Source organism: Carcharhinus amblyrhynchos, chromosome 14, assembly GCF_965287045.1.
Source record: "Carcharhinus amblyrhynchos chromosome 14, sCarAmb.v2.hapA, whole genome shotgun sequence".
Taxonomy (NCBI): Eukaryota; Metazoa; Chordata; class Chondrichthyes; order Carcharhiniformes; family Carcharhinidae; genus Carcharhinus; species Carcharhinus amblyrhynchos.
In genome coordinates, this window is record NC_137337.1 from 233,440 (window position 1) to 251,950 (window position 18,511).

An 18,511-nucleotide genomic window follows, 5' to 3' on the forward strand; every position below is an offset into this window, starting at 1 on the left:
TGCTGTATCTGCCATGCATATGCTCAGTCACTCAGCCTGCCCAAATCAAGTTGAAGCATCTCTGCATCCCCCTCACAGCTCACCTCTCACCACACTCTATATCCTGTGCAAACCTGGGGAGAGTACATTTAGTTCTGTGTTTCAAATCATTAATATATGATATGTATAGTAGTGGTCCTAGCACAGATCCCTGCAGTACCCCAGTCGTCACTGCCTGCCAATGGAAAAAGATCTGTTTGTGCCAACTCTTTGCTTCCAGCTGCTAACCAGCTTTCTATCCATCTCAAGACTCTATCTGCAATTCCATGTGCTTTAATTTTACATAGTAATCTGCCACGTGAAACCTTGTCGAAAGCCTTCTGAAAGTCTAAATAAACTACATCCACTGGTTCTCCTCGGTCAATTCTACTACTAACATCCTCAAAGAATTCCAGTAGATTCGTCAAGCATGATTCCCCCTTTGTGAATCCATGCTGACTTTGATTATATCAGGAAATGTGATGTCATTTCTCATTTTCTAACAGAGTAACTATGTGAAACAGCCCAAACGTAGCACAATGCCTTTGACGGAAGAATGGCGACTAGCTGACAATATGGTGATTGTAATTAAGAGGATTGAGGAAGATTAATGCTAATAGTTAGATTGGAAACAACTTAATAATGTGATAACTTTTGGCAGATGGCCACCCTCAGGAGAGTCTGCCACTTTTTGGAATCTTGGAGCCTTTTATTAATGGCCGGCAGAATCTGAGGCTGGTACTGAGTGCAGGGTAAAGGTGGGAGTAAATGTTTGCACCTGTTAAGTGTACAGAAGTCCCCTCAGTCACCCACAAATGAAGTAACTATGTAATTGGATAGTGTTTCTGTTCTATAATCAAACAGGAATTGTTAGTGTGTTGGTAGCTCACACCTCTTTTTTGTCTTTGCAGCGGTCCTGGTGATGGATTTTTCAGCTCTGCATTTCAGTCTCGTCTGATTGGCAACAACTTGCACAATGCATCAATGCCAGAATGTACGTGTTTCTTAAATACTAACTGTTTCGGGCAGTTGCTGAAGTAAATAGCCAAGCTGCATCCAACCTTCCAGCAGATCCTGGGCAAATCATTAATTGAAGTTGTAAACAGGAATTGTGATCCATGTGTTGGGAGGAGATCCCTGTATGGGTGGTTTTGGTGAAAGAGTTCAGATTTCAAGGGATGAAAAGTGGGAGCTACTGAGAAATGACTGTTGGGAGGTACATCCTGGATTGTGAAAGAAGATGGAACCCAGTATTGGCTGACGGTAGAAGTTCCCCAGGCACAAAACTAGCTTGATATATGTAGAAACATACGTAGAAAATAAAAGCAGGCATAGGCCATTCAGCCCTTTGAGCCTTCTCTGCCATTCATTATCATGGCTGATCATCAAATTCAAAATCCTGATCCCATGCCAATGTGATTCCATGAGAATGATTGTCATGCTTTTGCTTGACTCACTTTTTTGGCACAAGCCCTCAGATGCAAATAAGGAGGAGCTAGCAGGGTCAACAGAGCTGAGTTTGCCATTGTCCAGCATCACCATTTCTGACTCTGTGCTGTTCCACCAACAGGACAAACTGACCAGAAACGGTTGTTGTACTTGTTAATTCTCAGATACTTTCGAACAGTTTGCTTACTCCAAGGTTTTATCCCGGTGCCTTTATTTGCAAGGTGGGTAAAGGACAAACGCAAATAAAGGTTCAACAAGTTTATTAATAATAACACTATTAAGCCTTAAGTTACCCACATAAAACGAGAGGATACCCCAGATTCCAGTATAACACCTGCAAAGATGGTTTGGTTAAAACTGCAGGCTTGATTCGCTGAGTCTCTCTGATCCGTCATCACAAAGGTGCGTCTCAATGGCAGCTTCTTCCTTCCTTCTCTGGTCAGTCTTCTGGATGGTCAAGGGTCGCCCCCTTCATCGAGTCTTCGCACCTGGTGTCTGAAAAGTGTCTCTTTATCCCCTATCTGCTTGCCTTTCCAGAAACTTCTCTGGCTTCTGGCTAATGAGGTCCTAGGAGGGGGTTCCAATACCCAGTGGGTTTCTTGGCATCTGCCTGACAGGACACCAGGGTCCACCCCCAGGTGTCCATCTCCATGCTGTTGCTTACATGTAACCTGTTATCAGATTGAGCCAACTGCAGGAACTCTTGGTGACAGAAAGTCTGGCGAGATCTGGGCTTCTAACAATAGGCCGGTGCATTTCAATGGGATGTAAGGGACTCCTGCTAAGTATCAGTAGGGTGCAATGACCTTTGATGGGTGATTGATGAATCAGGCCCAAACATGTTTGTGCATTGTACAATTGGCCTGTTTGACTGTTTTGGATTTTAATATGCCTAATTCTTTAATTTAGGATATCCAATTTTATCAGCCTTAAAACTAGGCCCTGTTTATATTATATTCCCTCCTCTTGACCCAGTGAGTATTAGCAAACAGATCTCTCAATTTTCATCAAACCACCTCAGCAGCAAGCAAGTACCCCGAATCTGCGGTTGACAGTATCATCCCTAACCCACAATAGTACCAACAAACTTAAATGAAGTAAAATAATTTTTAAAAAACAATAAGAAACAATACATCGATCTGGTATATACAAAACAAAGCAATAAACAGTACAAAGTGGCAGGTGACTTGACATGTTAAATATAGATGGGAGAGTATCAAGGCTTTTGATTGCAGAACCTCTCCCGTCTTCAGATGGCTCTTGCCGAGTCCTTCTTTTGCAGGAATTCCTTCTTCCATTGGGTGAATTTGAATGTGAGGATGGCTAGGTACACTGCCATAAGTAGGATTCCTATTTTGGCCAGGTGTGACAGAATGCGGACCCGTGGGTGTATTTGGACATTTGAACCCCAATCCCACCATAATTTCACTAATGTTCTTTTCTGTTTCCCCTGTTTGCACCACTTTGCGTGCTGTGATTAATTGTGTCTGAATTTGTTGAAGTTTCTCAGGGAGAAGTGTTAGCCCAGTATCAAATATTTCAAAATAGTCTCCCAAGCTTTGTCTCCATTTCTCGTCAGCATTTATTAGTGTTATTTCTCTTCTGTGTATGTTTACCATCTCAATTAATCCTATCCTAGTGGGAGTTTGTGATTTAATGCAAAAGGTGGTGTTGTAGGTGTTACAAATGGCTGCCCCATACTGGTAATTTTCTAGCGAGGTTGTAATACAATATTCTCCCTCCCCCCTGTAAGCCACCCGAATGACATCCCTTTCCAAATTTCGAATTTCCAATGTACAGTTTAGGTCAGTGGTTGTTCTGAATCCACACAAGGCATGTTCATTTTCATACATCAGATATGGGCACAACCATTTTGTCTGTGTGTTCACATTTCTCCAGACTGATGCCTATGAGCTTCCCTCCTTTCTCAACCACATACGGTAGAGTCCCCTGGTATCCCATCTACATCCCTCCTTTAATGATCCCTATATTTTCTGCTTCAAAAAGTCTCAACCCGATCTTATCTTCTAAAATAACTGGGATCCCCAAAACCATTCCTAGTGCAGTCTCTGGGGTTCCTCTACAACTATCGTTAGACCAGACCTTATTCAGTTGCCTAATTGGCAGTTAGTGACATTGGGGCGTCTTTTTCCTAGTACAGGTGTTCAATCTGTTCATCACTGATCCAGGATGGAACTTCCCCCTGTTAACCTGGTCAAGACGATCATCCATTGCCCATAGATGTTACATAGGGTTCGGTTCTATTGCCTGGCATCATCTTCCACCCTCTCTCGGGTGATCTGATTAATAGTTTGGGGATGTCCTTCTGGTACAGTAACCATAAGGCTACTAGCTCCATTCTCAGCCAAATCTCCCTCAGCATCTTACCGAGCATTTTCATTTAAGCTGTCCAAGGTCTGTTTAACTTGTTGGGTTAGGACTCTGAGCTTATTAATCAAATCAGCCAGATCCAATGCATTAATGGTGGATACCTCTGCTCCATTTGCAGTCACCGGATCATTCGGGATTTCCCTCCTCTTGTGCCCCTTTGGGCATCTCTTCCCCCGCGTGCGCCCCAGTTTTTTGGCTTAGCAGCCTCTTGGTCAAGTGGAGGTACAATTTTCTAAGTGGAGAGGGACACCAGTCTGGTAATTGTGTTCCAGCTAAATTTACCACTACTGGTACCAATTCGTGGTGTGTGTTGTCGAGTAATATTTTCCCTGTACGTTTTAGTATTAACTCATTTTGGGGCCCTCAGGTGGTTTTGGGACAAGTGGGGATGGGTGTGTTAACTGTTGGTCTTAACCCATTCTTAATTTTATAGTAGATATACTCATTCTGAATAACCTTACCGGGGCATTTCTTTTCTAATTCCAGCCCTTTTTCTGGTCCATGGGCTAGACAGGCTAGCTCCATGCACCCGTGGTTAATGTACACCCACCAATCACCGGTGAAGGTTGTCCTTAGGGAGCAGTAATCAGTGCTCCCATTGTAGGCTGGTCTTTGGCTGAGATGGTGTCTGTGGTTCGGTCTGAGACAAGGAGTCCCAGATATCAGAGAAGTATGTAGCTCACTCTGGGGGAGATCAAGGTAGCACCTGTTAATTCTTATTAATAGAACATAGAACATTACAGCGCAGAACAGGCCCTTCGGCCCATGATGTTGCGCCGACCAGTTAAAAAACAATGACCCTCTAACCTAAACCAAACCCTTTCCATCCATAAACCTATCCACAGATCTCTTAAACGCCCCCAAACTAGGCGCATTTACAACTGCAGCAGGCAGGGCATTCCAATCCCTCACCACCCTCTGGGTAAAGAACCTACCCCTGACATCCGTCCTATAACTACCACCCCTTAATTTAAAGCTATACCTGATTCTCTTTTCGATTTCATTACAAGAATGTCATATGACTCCTTTTTTTTAAAAAGAAACAAAGAAATAAGTAAATGAATAATAAAGGCCCAATAGTGTCGTACGAAGGGTTGGTCAGCAATCAGTGTTTAATGGGTTGAGTTTGCTAAGGAGTTTGCGAAGCGTGAAAATAAAATGTTGGGTATGTGGCATGTGTCCTTGTTGTTGGAGGACTATGGTACAGTGTAACAATAGATTCCTCATCCCACTGTGGTGTGTGGGAAGATTATGGCGCAGTGTAATGTGGGAAGATAAGAAGCCCTCTTCAAATGGGTGATGCGTGGAGTGAATGGATAAAGCTATTTACAATCTGGACTGTGATGTCCTGATTCCTCCTTAGTGAAGGGAACCTACGTGGGCAGGCTTTGGCTGCCAGATACCCACTGCATTACCACCTCTAGTGAGCACCAGGTCAAATGGTTCTGGGAGTCCTGGTACCAGGAGCGCCATGGGGATAAGGTTTGCGGGTCCCCCCATCCTTTTGATCGCGGTCCCCTGGGTTAGGGTTTTATTCCTGAAATTGGGGTGGGAACCGCAGATTCATGTGCTGATTCTAGGGGTAGTGGGTGGGGATTATAGCGGCTTGTTGGGCCGGTCCTTCGAGGGGCATGGGTCGGGGTCCATCGTCGGGGAACTGCTGAGATGGTCATGTGGGGTAGTTGCTGGTGCTCTACAGTCCTGGGCAAAATGGTTGGGTTGCCCGCAGGTATAACACTGTGCTTGTGGGCATGGGCCTCTGGATTCAGCTCTGTATCTTTCTCGGTGTCGGGGGTTGGACCTATGTCCTGTGTGGCTTTGTGGTTCCCTGTGTTGGTGATCAGCAGTGGTCAATGTGTGTGGGGTTTGCTGGTCCCCTGAAATTTGGTGGTGCCCTTCAGTCCTGGGCAAAATGGTTGGGTTGCCCACAGGTATAACACTGTGCTTGTGGGGAGGGTGCATATTTGGGGTTGGTTTTATCTTGTTCCCTGTACCTGGGATTGGGAATATATCGGATTTCTGCGCGGGGCTGTGCTTTTCTATATCGATGATTGGCAGGGGTATATGAGGGTGGGTATATGAGGGTGGGTATCCTGAGTTTCCCTGTCCCATGTTTCCACCTCCCCCTTCATTATGCCAAACAAGGGCTGGGTCTGTATTGATCGGGTTCATCTTTCCTTGTTTTGTGGGCTTGGGGGTGTCTGTCTGACTTTCCGCTCCCACGCACGAGTCATTTTGCGGATTGCCCAGGCTTCAGCATGTGTATTATCATCAGCATCAAAATTCTCACAGGCTTTCTGATTCCCTTTGGTGGCATGTGCTATCAGGGTCCGGTGGTGTGCATTTAATTAGACTCAATTTAATTGACTGAAAACGGCAACAAATTGGTTCCATAGTCGGCCAGCATTGGCTTTCGGGTGCTCCCCTCTCTTTTGTTGGCAGTTGTTTAAACCTTGTACTGGGTCATTCCTGTTGTAGCCTATGGCAGCCAGAAGAGAGCTTGTGGATCCCCAGAGGGTTCAAATGCTCCAATCGCTTTAGCTATGTCAGTGAGCTGTGTCATGGTGTATGGAGTTACATAAGTTACATTGTCATTCTGTCTGTCCTGTCGTTGGGTAGTGACCAGATTCTTCAGACCAGGAACCAGATTAGTGACTGAGTTTATTGGAATACCAAATTTGGTACCTTATTTGGTATACCAAATTGACACTATTCTCCCCTGAATCTGGCTAAATTAGGGGTTCCACTCACACCCACCCTGCCCTGTGTGTATGTAGGAGGATGCGGCAGCACGGGCTCGTTGGGCCGAAGGGCCTGTTTCCCGTGCTGGGTTGTTCTTTGTTCTTTGGAATGGTAATAGGACTAGGAGCTGAGACTGAGTTTTCTGAGATGGGGGCTGGATTAGGTGGTGCTGTTGGTTCCACTACCGGGAAGGGAAGTGGGGGTCCCCAGTCGGCAGTGACACTAGCCGTTGCATAATGACAGGCATCCTCTTCTAAATCCCCCCACTCTACCTCTGGGTCAGTAACCCCTGTTTCGGAGGTGTGTGCACTCATTACACTCCTTTTTATAGCTAGTTATGATTTTTAAATCTGCAATCTCATGGAGGCATTTGGAGTGGTCTGTTGCGCGGTCTGTATTTGCTTTTCCTGCTTGGTGTAAAACTTTTACTGCAGCCTTCAAATCGCTGCATTTATGTTTAAATTCCTCTACCTGTTGCAGTGCAACCTCTCTCTCACTGATAGCACGCTGTGCCTTTTGGTAGGCTTTATCACATTGAGCCTGGACTGGCTCATGTGTATCATATTGATTTGGTTCCTTTCCTTTCGTGTGTTTACCTCTGCTTCTAATTGTTATATGCGCAAGGTAGCACTCATTAAGTCCTGCTTTAGTTGGGCCTCTCTGTCATGTTTAACCCGGATAATCTCTGCTTCACTACCAAGAAGTTGTTCAAGACAAATCGCAATCGCCTTCCGAAGCTTGAGAGCCCTTTTACCCAATTCCTTATGGGCACGACTCCAACAATTCTCTCCCTCGGATCCCAGATCCGGTTTTGAGGCGTCACCCCACTGTACACATTTGGGCCGCTTATGGTTCAAATATAAATGGGACACTTCCTCCCATTCAGCATGACTGGCCATAATTATTTCCTTTTAGGATTCATTACTTGAGTATAGGTAAGAGATCAGGGTAGGGGTCCGGTTTCCACTAAATTCCCTCCCATAGATTTTACCTAAATTCCCCAGACTGTTGTAGTTCTAACTACACTCTTTGCCTTGTGTTACAGACACCGGGTTTAAAGAACATAAGAAGTAGGAGCAGGAGGAGGCCATCTAGCCCTTCGAGCCTGCCCCGCCATTCAATAAGATCATGGCTGATCTGAAGTGGCTCAGTTCCACTTTTCCGCTTTCTCCCCATAACCCTTAATTCCCTTGCCTACCAAAAACCTATCTACCCGTGACTTAAATATATTTAGCGAGGTAGCCTCCACCAGTTCAACGGGCAGAGAATTCCAGAGATTCACCACCCTTTGAATGAAGAAGTTCCTCCTCAACTCCGTTCTAAACTGCTCGCTCCCCCCCCCCCCCCCCCCCCCCCCATCTTGAGGCTGTGCCCTCTAGTCCTGCTATCCTTTCTGAGCGGGAAGAATCTCTCCACCTCTACCCTATCCATCCCCTTCATTATCTTATATGTTGCTATAAGATCCCCCCTCATCCTTCTAAACTCCGAGTACAGACCCTGTCTATTTAGTCTCTCTTCATAGTCCAACCCCCTCATCTCTGGTGTCAGCCTAGTGAATCTCCTCTGCACTTCCTCTAAGGCCAAAATATCCTTGTGCGAGTGCGGCGACCAAAACTGCCCACAGTACTCCAGCTGTGGCCTCACCAGTGCCCTGTACAGTTGCAGCAAGACCTCCCTACTTCTATATTCTATCCCCCTCGCTATAAAGGCCAGCATCCCATTCGCTTTCTTGATCACCTGCTGCACTTGCAGACTGGGTTTTTGCGACTCATGCACAAGGACCCCCAGGTCCCTCTGCACCGTAGCATGCTGCAGCTTTTCGCCCTTTAAATAGTAATCCCTCCTACTATTATTCCTGCCAAAGTGGATAACCTCACACTTGCTAACATGGCCCAATTTACTGGGCAAATCTGTATTAGTCCTTCACTCACTTAAGCCTGGCCATCACATGGGGCACCTGTCCTCTTAATTCAGGCTCAGACGGAGTGTTGAAGAATACCGGTTTGAAAGTTCGACTTCGGAGCAACGTATCACTTCTTATCGAAGGACCGTCTGAGGTGCCAATGTTGTGCCTGTTAATTCTCAGATACTTTCGACCAGTTTGCTTACTCCAAGATTTTATCCCAGTGCCTTTATTTGCAAGATGGACAAAGAACAAACACAAGTAAAGGTTCAACAAGTTTATTAATAATGACACTATTAACCCTTAATTTACCCACATAAAACAAAAGGACCCCCCAGATTCAAGTATACCTCCTGCAAAGATGGTTTGGTTAAAACTGCAGGCTCGATTCGCTGAGTCCTTCTGGTCCGTCATCACGAAGGTGAGTCTCGATGGCAGCTTCTTCCTTCCTTCCTTCTCTGGTCAGTCTTCCGGATAGTCAAGGGTTGCCTCCTTCGTCAAGTCTTTGCTCCTGGTGTCTGAAAATGTGTCCCATTATCCCCTGCCTGCTTGCCTTTCCAGAAATATCTCTGGCTTCCAGCCAATGAGGTCCCAGGAGGGGGTTCCAATACCCAGTGGGTTTCTTGATGTTTGCATGACAGGACACCAGGGTCCACCCCCAGGTGTCCATCTCCATGCTGTTACTTACATGTAACGTGTTATCAGATTAAGCCAACTGCAGGAACTCTTGGTGACAAAGTCTAACCCGAGCTGGGCTTCTAACAATAGGCCGGTGCATTTCAATGGGGTGCAATGGTCTCCTGCTAAGTATCAGTAGGGTGCAACGACCTTTGATGGGTGACTGATGAATCAGGCCCAGACATGTTTGTGTATTGTACAATTGGCCTGCCTGAGGTTTGACTGTGTTTGATTTTAATATGCCCAATTCGTTAATTTAGGATATCCAATTTTATCAGCCTTAAAACTAGGCCCTGTTTATATTACATGATGGCACAGAGATAAACAGACAAACGAGAGGGTGTTGCCCTGGGAGTCCTTAACATTGACCGTGGATCTCATGCGGTCTCAAGGCATCAGGAAAGCTCCTGCTGTTTCTGTGTATGCCCCAGCTGATGACTCAGTACTGTTCCATATTGAACACTGCTTGAAGCATACATCTAGGGTGGCAAGGGCGCAGAATGCAATCTTTGTGGAGACTTTAATGCCCGTCACCAAATACAGCTCAGTAGACCAGTAAAGACGGAGTTGTAGAGCCCCAAATGACATTGCTGCTAGACTGGGTCTGTGGTAGATGGTGAGGGAGCCAAAAAGAGAGAAAATTATACTTGACCTCCGATGTGTCTGTTCATTTATAAGTGTGTGATGATTAATTTTGGCAGGTCAAGTAGGATGACAGAATATAATATTAAGGGTAAGACACTTGGCAGTGTGGAAGTTCAGAATGATCTTGGGGTCTGGGTTTCATAGGACGCTCAAAGCAGCTTCGCAGGTAGAGGCTGTGGTTAAGAAAGCATATACTGTACTGGCCTTCATCAATCGAGGAATTGAGTTTAGGAGTCGGGAGATAATGCTGCAGCTGTATAAGACCCTGGTCAGACCCCACTTGGAGTACTGTGCTCAGTTCTGGTTGCCTCATTACAAAAAGGATGTGGAAGCCATAGAAAGGGTGCAGAGGAGATTTACAAGGATGTTGCCTGGATTAGGTTTTATGCCTTATGAGGATTGTTTGAGAGAGCTCGGTCTTTTCTCCTTGGAGAGATGATGGATGAGGGCTGACCTCATAGAGGTGTACAAGATGTTGAGAGGTATTGATCGAGTGGATTCTCAGAGGCTTTTCCCCAGGGCTGAAATGGTTGCCATAAGTGGACACAGGTTTAGGGTGCTGGGGAGTAGGTACAGAGGAGATGTGAGGGGTAAGTTTTTCACTCAGAGGGTGGTGGGTGAGTGGAATCGGCTGTTGGCAGTGGTGGTGGAGGCGGATTCGATAGGGTCTTTTAAGGGACTTTTGGATAAGTACGCGGAACTCAGTAAGATAGAGGATTGTAAGTAAGCCTAGTAGATAGGGACATGTTCGGCGCAACTTGTGGACCGAAGAGCCTGTTTGTGTTGTACTTTTTCTATGTTTCTGTGACACATGTAGGAGTGACATTGCACAGTCCTTGTGGAGACCAAGTCCTGTTTTCACACTTTCTGCCTTTCCCAGTATGTTTTATGGTGCTACCATCATGCTAAATGGGTTAGATTCTGAACAGATCTAACAGCTCTCAACTCGTGAGGCACTTGAGGCCATCATCAGCAGCAGAATTGTACTCAACTGCTGTAACCTCATGGACCTGCATATTTTGTACTTTACTGTTAACGTCAAGCCAGATGATTAATCCTGATTTAAGGAAGACTGTAGAAGGACATACCAGGAGCAGCATCAGGCAGACCTAAAAATGAACTCACCTGCATGCCATACTGTGTAAGCAAAATGCAGTTGACAGAGCTAAGTGATTCCATAACCATTAGGTCAAATGTAAGTTCTGCAGCCCTGCTACAGGCAGTTGTGAATGGTGGTGGACAATTAAACAACTAACTGGAAGAAGAGGCCTGACAAGTACCCAGTCCTCAATGATGGGGAAACCCAGCACAACAATGCAGAAGATAAGGCTGAAGCACTTGCAACAATCTTCAGCCAGAAGTACTGGGTGGCTGATCCAACTCGACCTCTTCTTGAATTTTCCAGCATCACCGATGCCATCTTCAGCCAACTGAGTTCACTCCATGTGACAGAAAAGATAGCTGAAAGCACAGCATGTGCAAATGCCACGAGCCATGGCAATATTCACCTGGCAATAGTACCGAGGACTTATGCTCCAGAACCTCTTGTACCCCCAGCCAAGATGTTCCAGTACAGTTACAACATTGGCATCATGCATAAAACTAGCCAACTATGTTTATTATACAAGAAGCAGGACAATTCAACACAGCCAGTTCCTGCCCCATCAGTAAAAAATGATGGAAGCGCTCATCAACAGTGCTGTCAAGCAGCACCTGCTCAGTGACACCTAGTTTGGGTTTGCCAGGGTCACTTGGCTCCTGACCTCATTGCAGCCTTGGTTCAAACATGGACAACAGAGCTGAATCTCAGAGATGAGGTGAGAGAGACAGCCCTTGACATCAAAACAACATTTTGACGAAGTATGGCACCAAGGAGCCCTAGGAAAACTGAGGTCAGTGTGAATTGAGGGACAATGGGTGGTGGGGGTGGGGGGAGAGACTCTCCGCTGTTTGAATTATATCTAGAACAAATGAAGACGGTTGTGGTAGTTGGAGATCAATCAGTTTCAGGACATCAGTGCACAAGGATCTGAAGGTGGTGTTCTAGGTCCAGCCATCTTCAGCTCCTTCATCAATGACCTTCTTTCCATCGTAAGGTCAGAAATGGGGATGTTTCCTCAGATAATGAAACTGTCTATGTCCACTTGCAGCAAGACTTGAACAATATCCAGCTTTAGGCTGACAAGTGGCAAATAACATTCATGCCAGGCAATGATCATGTACAATAAGACATGATTGTACATGATCATGTACAATCTTAACCATTGCTCCTTGACATTCAACGACATTAGCATTTCTGAATTCCCCACTATCAATATCCTGGGACCTGTCGATTGATGAGTCAAATGCCATATCCTGTTCTTATGAGGGCATCTTTCAGCATCTGGAGGTGTCTGTAGTGATCTTCCCCATCTGAGCAGATCCTGTGTATACAGAGGGCTTCTCCGTAGGCTTGTCCAGCCTTCAGGAGAACAGAGACCCTGACACCACACAACCTGCCACAGCAATCTCTGCAAGACGTGCCGGATCATCATCACAGATGCCATCGTCTCATGTGAGAACACCATCCACCGGGTACATGGGTATATACTCTTGCAACTCGGCCAGCATTGTCTACCTGACGTGCTGCAGGAAAGTATGTCCCGAGGCATGGTACATTGGGAAGACCATACAGAAGCTATGACAACGGATGAATGGACACCGCTGGACAGTCACCAGGCAAGAGTGTTCTCTTCCGTTGGGGAACATTTCAGTGGTCACGGGCATTCGGCCTCTGATCTTCGGGTAAGCATTCTCCAAGGCAGCTTTCACGATGAACAACAACGCAGAGTCGCTGAGCAGACACTGATAGCCAAGTTCCGCGCACATGAGGATGGTCTCAACCAGTATCTTGTGTTCATGTCACACTATCTGTAACCCCCACGACTTGCCTGGGCTTGCAAAATCTCACCAACTGTCCTGTCTGGAGACAGTACACATCTCTTTAACCTGTGCTTAACGCTCTCTCTACTCACATTGTCTGTACCTTTAAGACTTGATTACCTGTAAAGACTCGCATTCCAACCGTTATTTTGTAAATTGAGTTTGTGTCTTTATATGCCCTGTTTGTGAACTGAAATCCCACTCACCTGACGAAGGGGTAGCGCTCCGAAAGCTAGTGGCTTTTGCTACCAAATAAACTTGTTGGACTTTAACCTGGTGTTGAGAGACTTCTTACTGTGTAGGACAGTGAAGCAGGAGTGAGCCATGTCTCCATGAAGCGAAGTACACAGCAGTCTCCTGTTTCCCTCTGAAAAGTGAGACTGGCTTTAAGTTCGTACACCTAGTTTTCCAGAGATTGAATGTTTGTCAGGAGTAAGCTGGGGAGGAGGCATTAGGACCATGTTATTTTACTCTCACATGCAGGCCTGCATATTTTTTCATGCTTCCTGGAATGACTCTTTTTGTGCCTGGGAGTTGGTGAGAGTGGTGTGTAGTGTTAAGGGTATAGGTGTAACCAATGAGGTTCTTTGCTTTGGTCAGTGTATGGATGGAGGATTTGTTGACTTGTTGGCTGCATTGATTGGCATCATATGCACCACCTTCAGTGTCCCTCTACCACAGTGCAATGCAACAATGGTCACCATTTACAAGATACACAGCAGGAGCTTGGCAAGATTTCTTGGACAGCACCTTCCAAACCATGAGCAGTGCCACCAAGTAGGATAAGGGCAGCAGACGCTTGGGAGCACCGCCACCTGGAAGATTCCTCCCTCCCCCCAGCCACTTGTCTATGTGACTAGGAAATATATAGCCATTCCTTCACTGTTACTGATTCAAAATCCCAGAATTCTTGTCCTAACAGCACTGTGGGCCTACTAAACCATATGGACTTCAGCGCTTCAAGAAGACAACACGCCGCCAAATGGGGATGGGCCATAAATGCTGGCTGAGCCAGTGACTCCCACATCCCATCAGTAAGTAAAAACAAAATCTTACAAGTGCACTGCAGAAATTCATAAGAACATAAGAAATAGGAGCAGGAGTAGGCCATCTAGCCCTTCGAGCCTGCCCCGCCATTCAATAAGATCATGGCTGATCTGTCATGGCTCAGTTCCACATTCCCACCCTCTCCCCATAACCCTTAATTCCCTCTCTTATCAAAAACCCATCAACCCGCGTCTTAAAAATATTTAGCAAGGCAGCCTCCACCACTTCAACGGGCAGAGAATTCCAGAGATTCACCACCCTTTGAGTGAAGAAGTTCCTCCTCAACTCCGTTCTAAACCGCCTCCCCCCCTTTATCTTGAGGCTGTGCCCCCTAGTCCTACTGTCCTTTCTGAGCGGGAAGAGTCTCTCCACCTCTATCCTATCCATCCCATTCATCATCTTATATGTCTCAATGAGATCTCCCCTCATTCTTCTAAACTCTAACGAGTACAAGCCTCGTTTATTCAGCCTCTCCTCATAGCTCAACCCCCTCAACTCCGGAATCAGCCTAGTAAACCTCCTCTGCACTCCCTCCAAGGCCAAAATATCCTTGCGTAAGTACGGCGCCCAAAACTGCACACAGTACTCCAGCTGCGGCCTCACCAATGCCCTATACAGCCGCAGCAAGACCTCCCTACTTTTATATTCAATCCCCCTCGCTATGAAGGCCAGCATCCCATTCGCCTTCCTGACCACCTGCTGCACCTGCAAGCTGGGTTTTTGCGACTCATGCACAAGGACCCCGAGGTCCCTCTGCACCGTCGCCTGCTGCAGTTTTTCGCCACGTAAGTAATAATCCTTCCTACCATTATTCCTACCAAAGTGGACCACCTTGCACTTGCCAACATTAAATTCCATTTGTCAGTTCCTGGCCCATTCGCTCAGCCTATCTAGATCCTTCTGCAGACTCTCCACACCCTCCGCACAATTTGCCGTTCCACCAATCTTGGTGTCATCAGCAAATTTCGACACCATACACTCGGTTCCCTCCTCCAGATCATCTATATAAATGGTAAATAGCTGAGGCCCCAGCACCGACCCCTGGGGCACTCCACTAGTCACCAACCGCCAATCCGAATAGCACCCATTGACCCCCACTCTCTGCCTCCTATTTGACAACCAATCCTCTATCCACGCTAACACCCTACCCCCAACTCCATGTCCCCTGACCTTCTGCAATAACCTCTTGTGAGGTACCTTGTCAAACGCCTTCTGAAAATCAAGAAAGACCACATCCACTGGCTCTCCTCTATCCACCGCCCTAGACACATCCTCATAGAACTCCAGTAAATTTGTCAGACACGACTTCCCTTTAACGAAATTCACCAACACTCCTTTAACAATTTCCAAAGCACCAACAAGGTCAGCAGATGCCTGGGGACAACGTCACCTCTTAAGTTCCTTGCTAAGCCGTAGACTGACTTTGAGCTACTTGCTATTCCTTGAATATCGTTTCATCCAAATCCTGGACCTCCCTCACCAACAGCAATATAGAACATAGAACATAGAACATAGAACATAGAACACTACAGCACAAACAGGCCCTTCGGCCCACAAGTTGCGCCGACCACATCACCTACCAACCTACAGACCTATCTATAACCCTCAATCTCATTAAACCCCATATACTCATCCAGAAGTCTTTTAAAAGACCCCAGCGAGTTCGCCTCCACCACCACTGACGGCAGCCGATTCCATTCACTCACCACCCTCTGAGTGAAAAACTTACCCCTAACATCACTTCTGAACCTCCCTCCCCGCACCTTAAATCTGTGTCCTCTCGTAGCGACCATTTCAAACCGGGGAAATAGCCTCTGAGAGTCCACCCTATCTATCCCTCTCAACATTTTGTAAACTTCTATCAGGTCGCCTCTCAACCTTCGTCTCTCCAGGGAAAAGAGTCCCAGCTCCCTCAACCTAACTTCATAAGGCATGCCTCCCAGTCCAGGCAACATCCTTGTAAATCTCCTCTGCACCCTTTCAATAGCTTCTACATCTTTCCTATAGTGAGGCGACCAGAACTGCGCACAATACTCCAAATGAGGCCTGACAAGGGTCTTATAAAGTTCCAGCATTACCTCCCGACTCCTAAACTCAATCCCTCGATTAATGAAGGCCAGTACACCATACGCCTTCTTGACCACCTCCTCCACCTGCGAGGCCGATTTAAGAGTCCTGTGGACCCGGACCCCAAGATCCTTCTGCTCCTCAACACTACTCAGACTTCTGCCCTTAATAGTGTACTCGTTCATCCCGTTGGTTCTGCCAAAATGGACGACAACACATTTATCCGCGTTGAAGTCCATCTGCCACTTCTCCGCCCAGTCCTGCATCCTATCTATGTCCTGCTGCAACTTTTGCCATCCTTCCAGATCATCCACAACACCACCGACCTTCGTGTCATCAGCGAACTTACTTACCCATCCCTCCACTTCCTCATCCAGGTCATTTATGAAAATGACAAACAACAAGGGTCCCAGAACAGATCCTTGAGGCACTCCGCTGGTGACTGACCTCCATTCAGAAAAAGCCCCATCCACAACCACTCTCTGCCTTCTGCAGGCAAGCCAGTTCTGGATCCACAAGGCCAAAGGCCCTTGGATCCCATGCCCTCTCACCTTCTCAAGAAGTCTTGCATGGGGGACCTTATCAAACGCCTTGCTGAAGTCCATGTACACTACGTCCACGGCACTTCCTTCGTCAATATGCGTGTATTTACACCGCATGGAGTATAATGGTTCAACAGACAGCTCACCATCACATCAAGGGCAAATAAAGATGGGCAATAAGTGTTTGTCTGACCAGCAAAATGCAGAAATTGATAGAATTACTAAAAAGAATGTCCAAAGGAAGTCCTGCCTTAGAAAGCTGCCAATTATTTAGATGGCTGGCAACCCTATAGTCCCAACAATTCCAGAGGGGAGTGGTGAACTGTACTAGCATGACAGGAGGTCCCACCACACTGAGGAGCCAATTAAACCTGAAGTCAGGGCCCATGCTGAAGGGGAATGCGGAGTTGGGCTCAGGAGGTCAGGAGCAAGATTAAAGGGGGATAATTTTGCTTGAGAGTTGCGTCTGATGGATTCAGGAACTCACAAGAATGCTTAACTCCTGATACCAGCCTCACAGCTAAAGCTGCTGCCTCTTCTGCATGGCATGGTTACAAAACCAGCAGGAGCAGGATGAAGCTCCATAGTGGCCTTTTGCACTGCAAGTTTACACCTGGGTTGGAGTGGGTGACTTTTTTTGTGCTCCTGCCTTCAAACCCACTGACCAGGGAGCACAAAATGCAGGTTATTGACACATCTGTACATCTCTTTTAGGCAGCACTAATTTCCGATCAGCTACTGTCCCAGTGCCCTATATAAAATTATCTGAACTAGAGATGAACATAGCTATTGCTGTTGCATTGAGGACAATGAAAGTAGTGATGCAGTACATCTTTGTGCACCACTGAAGAATAGGAGTGACACATTCAGCTGCTCAAGTTTGTTTCACCGTTTGGATTGGGGCTGATTTCTATCCTAAAATATTCAATCTCCTTCGTTCCACCTGCTTTGATATTAAAAATCAATTAATTTCAGTCTTGAAAGCTTTATATTGTGCTCGAGCCTTTTGTGGAAATAGTTCCAGATTTCTGTTGGTAAAGATATACTGCCTAGTTCACTCCTGAATAGCCTGGCTACTAAAAGATTATTTGTTGAATTGTAGGTTACCAGGCCAGTACATGACTATGCGTCCATCAGAGATTAGTGGCCACTATTATTGGCTTTTCACTCCCTTGGTGTTTTCTAGGTATTTTGTTCTAGGCTTAACAGCAACTCTCTCTTGCTACAGACATTGCTTATGGATCAGTGATTACTATAAAGAACGTACGTGCTGCAGGTGGATACCTACACTCCCACTGGCATCTGTATCCTGAAGGTGTTGGCGCTCGTCAGCAGCAGGTTAGTTGGACTGGTATAGCAATTTGCTGTAGTTCCAGGTGCCAAACATGTGAATGTTTTGTCATTTTCTTCTGTTCTGTCTTTCAGGTGACGACCTATTTACACAAGGACAACAACAACCTTTGGATTGTCAGGAAACCTGAACAAGCTTTGGGTCAGTGCTGTTCAATGTTATTTTTTAGTCATTTTGACCATTCTCCTAATTTATACCCCTTTGCTAAATTCATAAGGATAATCGAGAAATTTTGGTGCACATCTTTAAATAGCTCAAATCAAATGCTGAGCCATGGGGAGGGGAGTTTGATCACAGTCAGATCAGCCATGGTCTTATCCAGTGGTGTTAAGTGGGTGGCACTGTGGTTAGCACTGCTGCCGCAATGCTCGGGACTGGGTTTTGATTCCCGGCTTGGATCACTGTGTGGAGTCTCCATGTTCTCCCTGTATCTGTGTAGGTTTCTTCCAGGTGCTCTAGTTTCCTCCCACAGTCCGAAAGATGTGTTGGTTAGGTGCATTGGCCATGCTAAATTCTCCCTCGCTCTACCCACACAGGTGCCAGAGTGTGGCGAGTAGGGGATTTCCACAGTAACTTCGTTGCACTGTTAATGTCAGCTTACTTGTGACACTAATAAATAAACTTTAAAATTTTAAACCACTTAGAAACTTTATTACAGAGAAGAAGGTGCTGGAAGTCTTAAAGCGCATCAAGATAGTTAAACCTCTGGGACCTGATGAGGTATACCCCAGGATGTTGTGGGAGGCTAAGGGGGAA

At 46.2% G+C, this 18,511-nt stretch overlaps 1 protein-coding gene across 2 annotated transcripts in view; it reads left to right on the top strand.

Moving 5' to 3' along the window:
* The window catches only part of pomt2 (protein-O-mannosyltransferase 2), a 215,986-nt gene that overhangs the window by 56,703 nt on the left and 140,772 nt on the right, over positions 1–18,511 (top strand). For both annotated transcript variants that reach the window (XR_013888529.1, XM_080202117.1), the window contains exons 8-10: positions 930–1,012; positions 17,633–17,742; positions 17,830–17,896. Coding sequence is in view for 1 of the 2 variants with exons in the window: in XM_080202117.1 (XP_080058243.1) it covers positions 930–1,012; positions 17,633–17,742; positions 17,830–17,896 (260 nt within the window). In the remaining variant the exon portion in view is untranslated. The remainder of the gene's footprint in view (positions 1–929; positions 1,013–17,632; positions 17,743–17,829; positions 17,897–18,511) is intronic.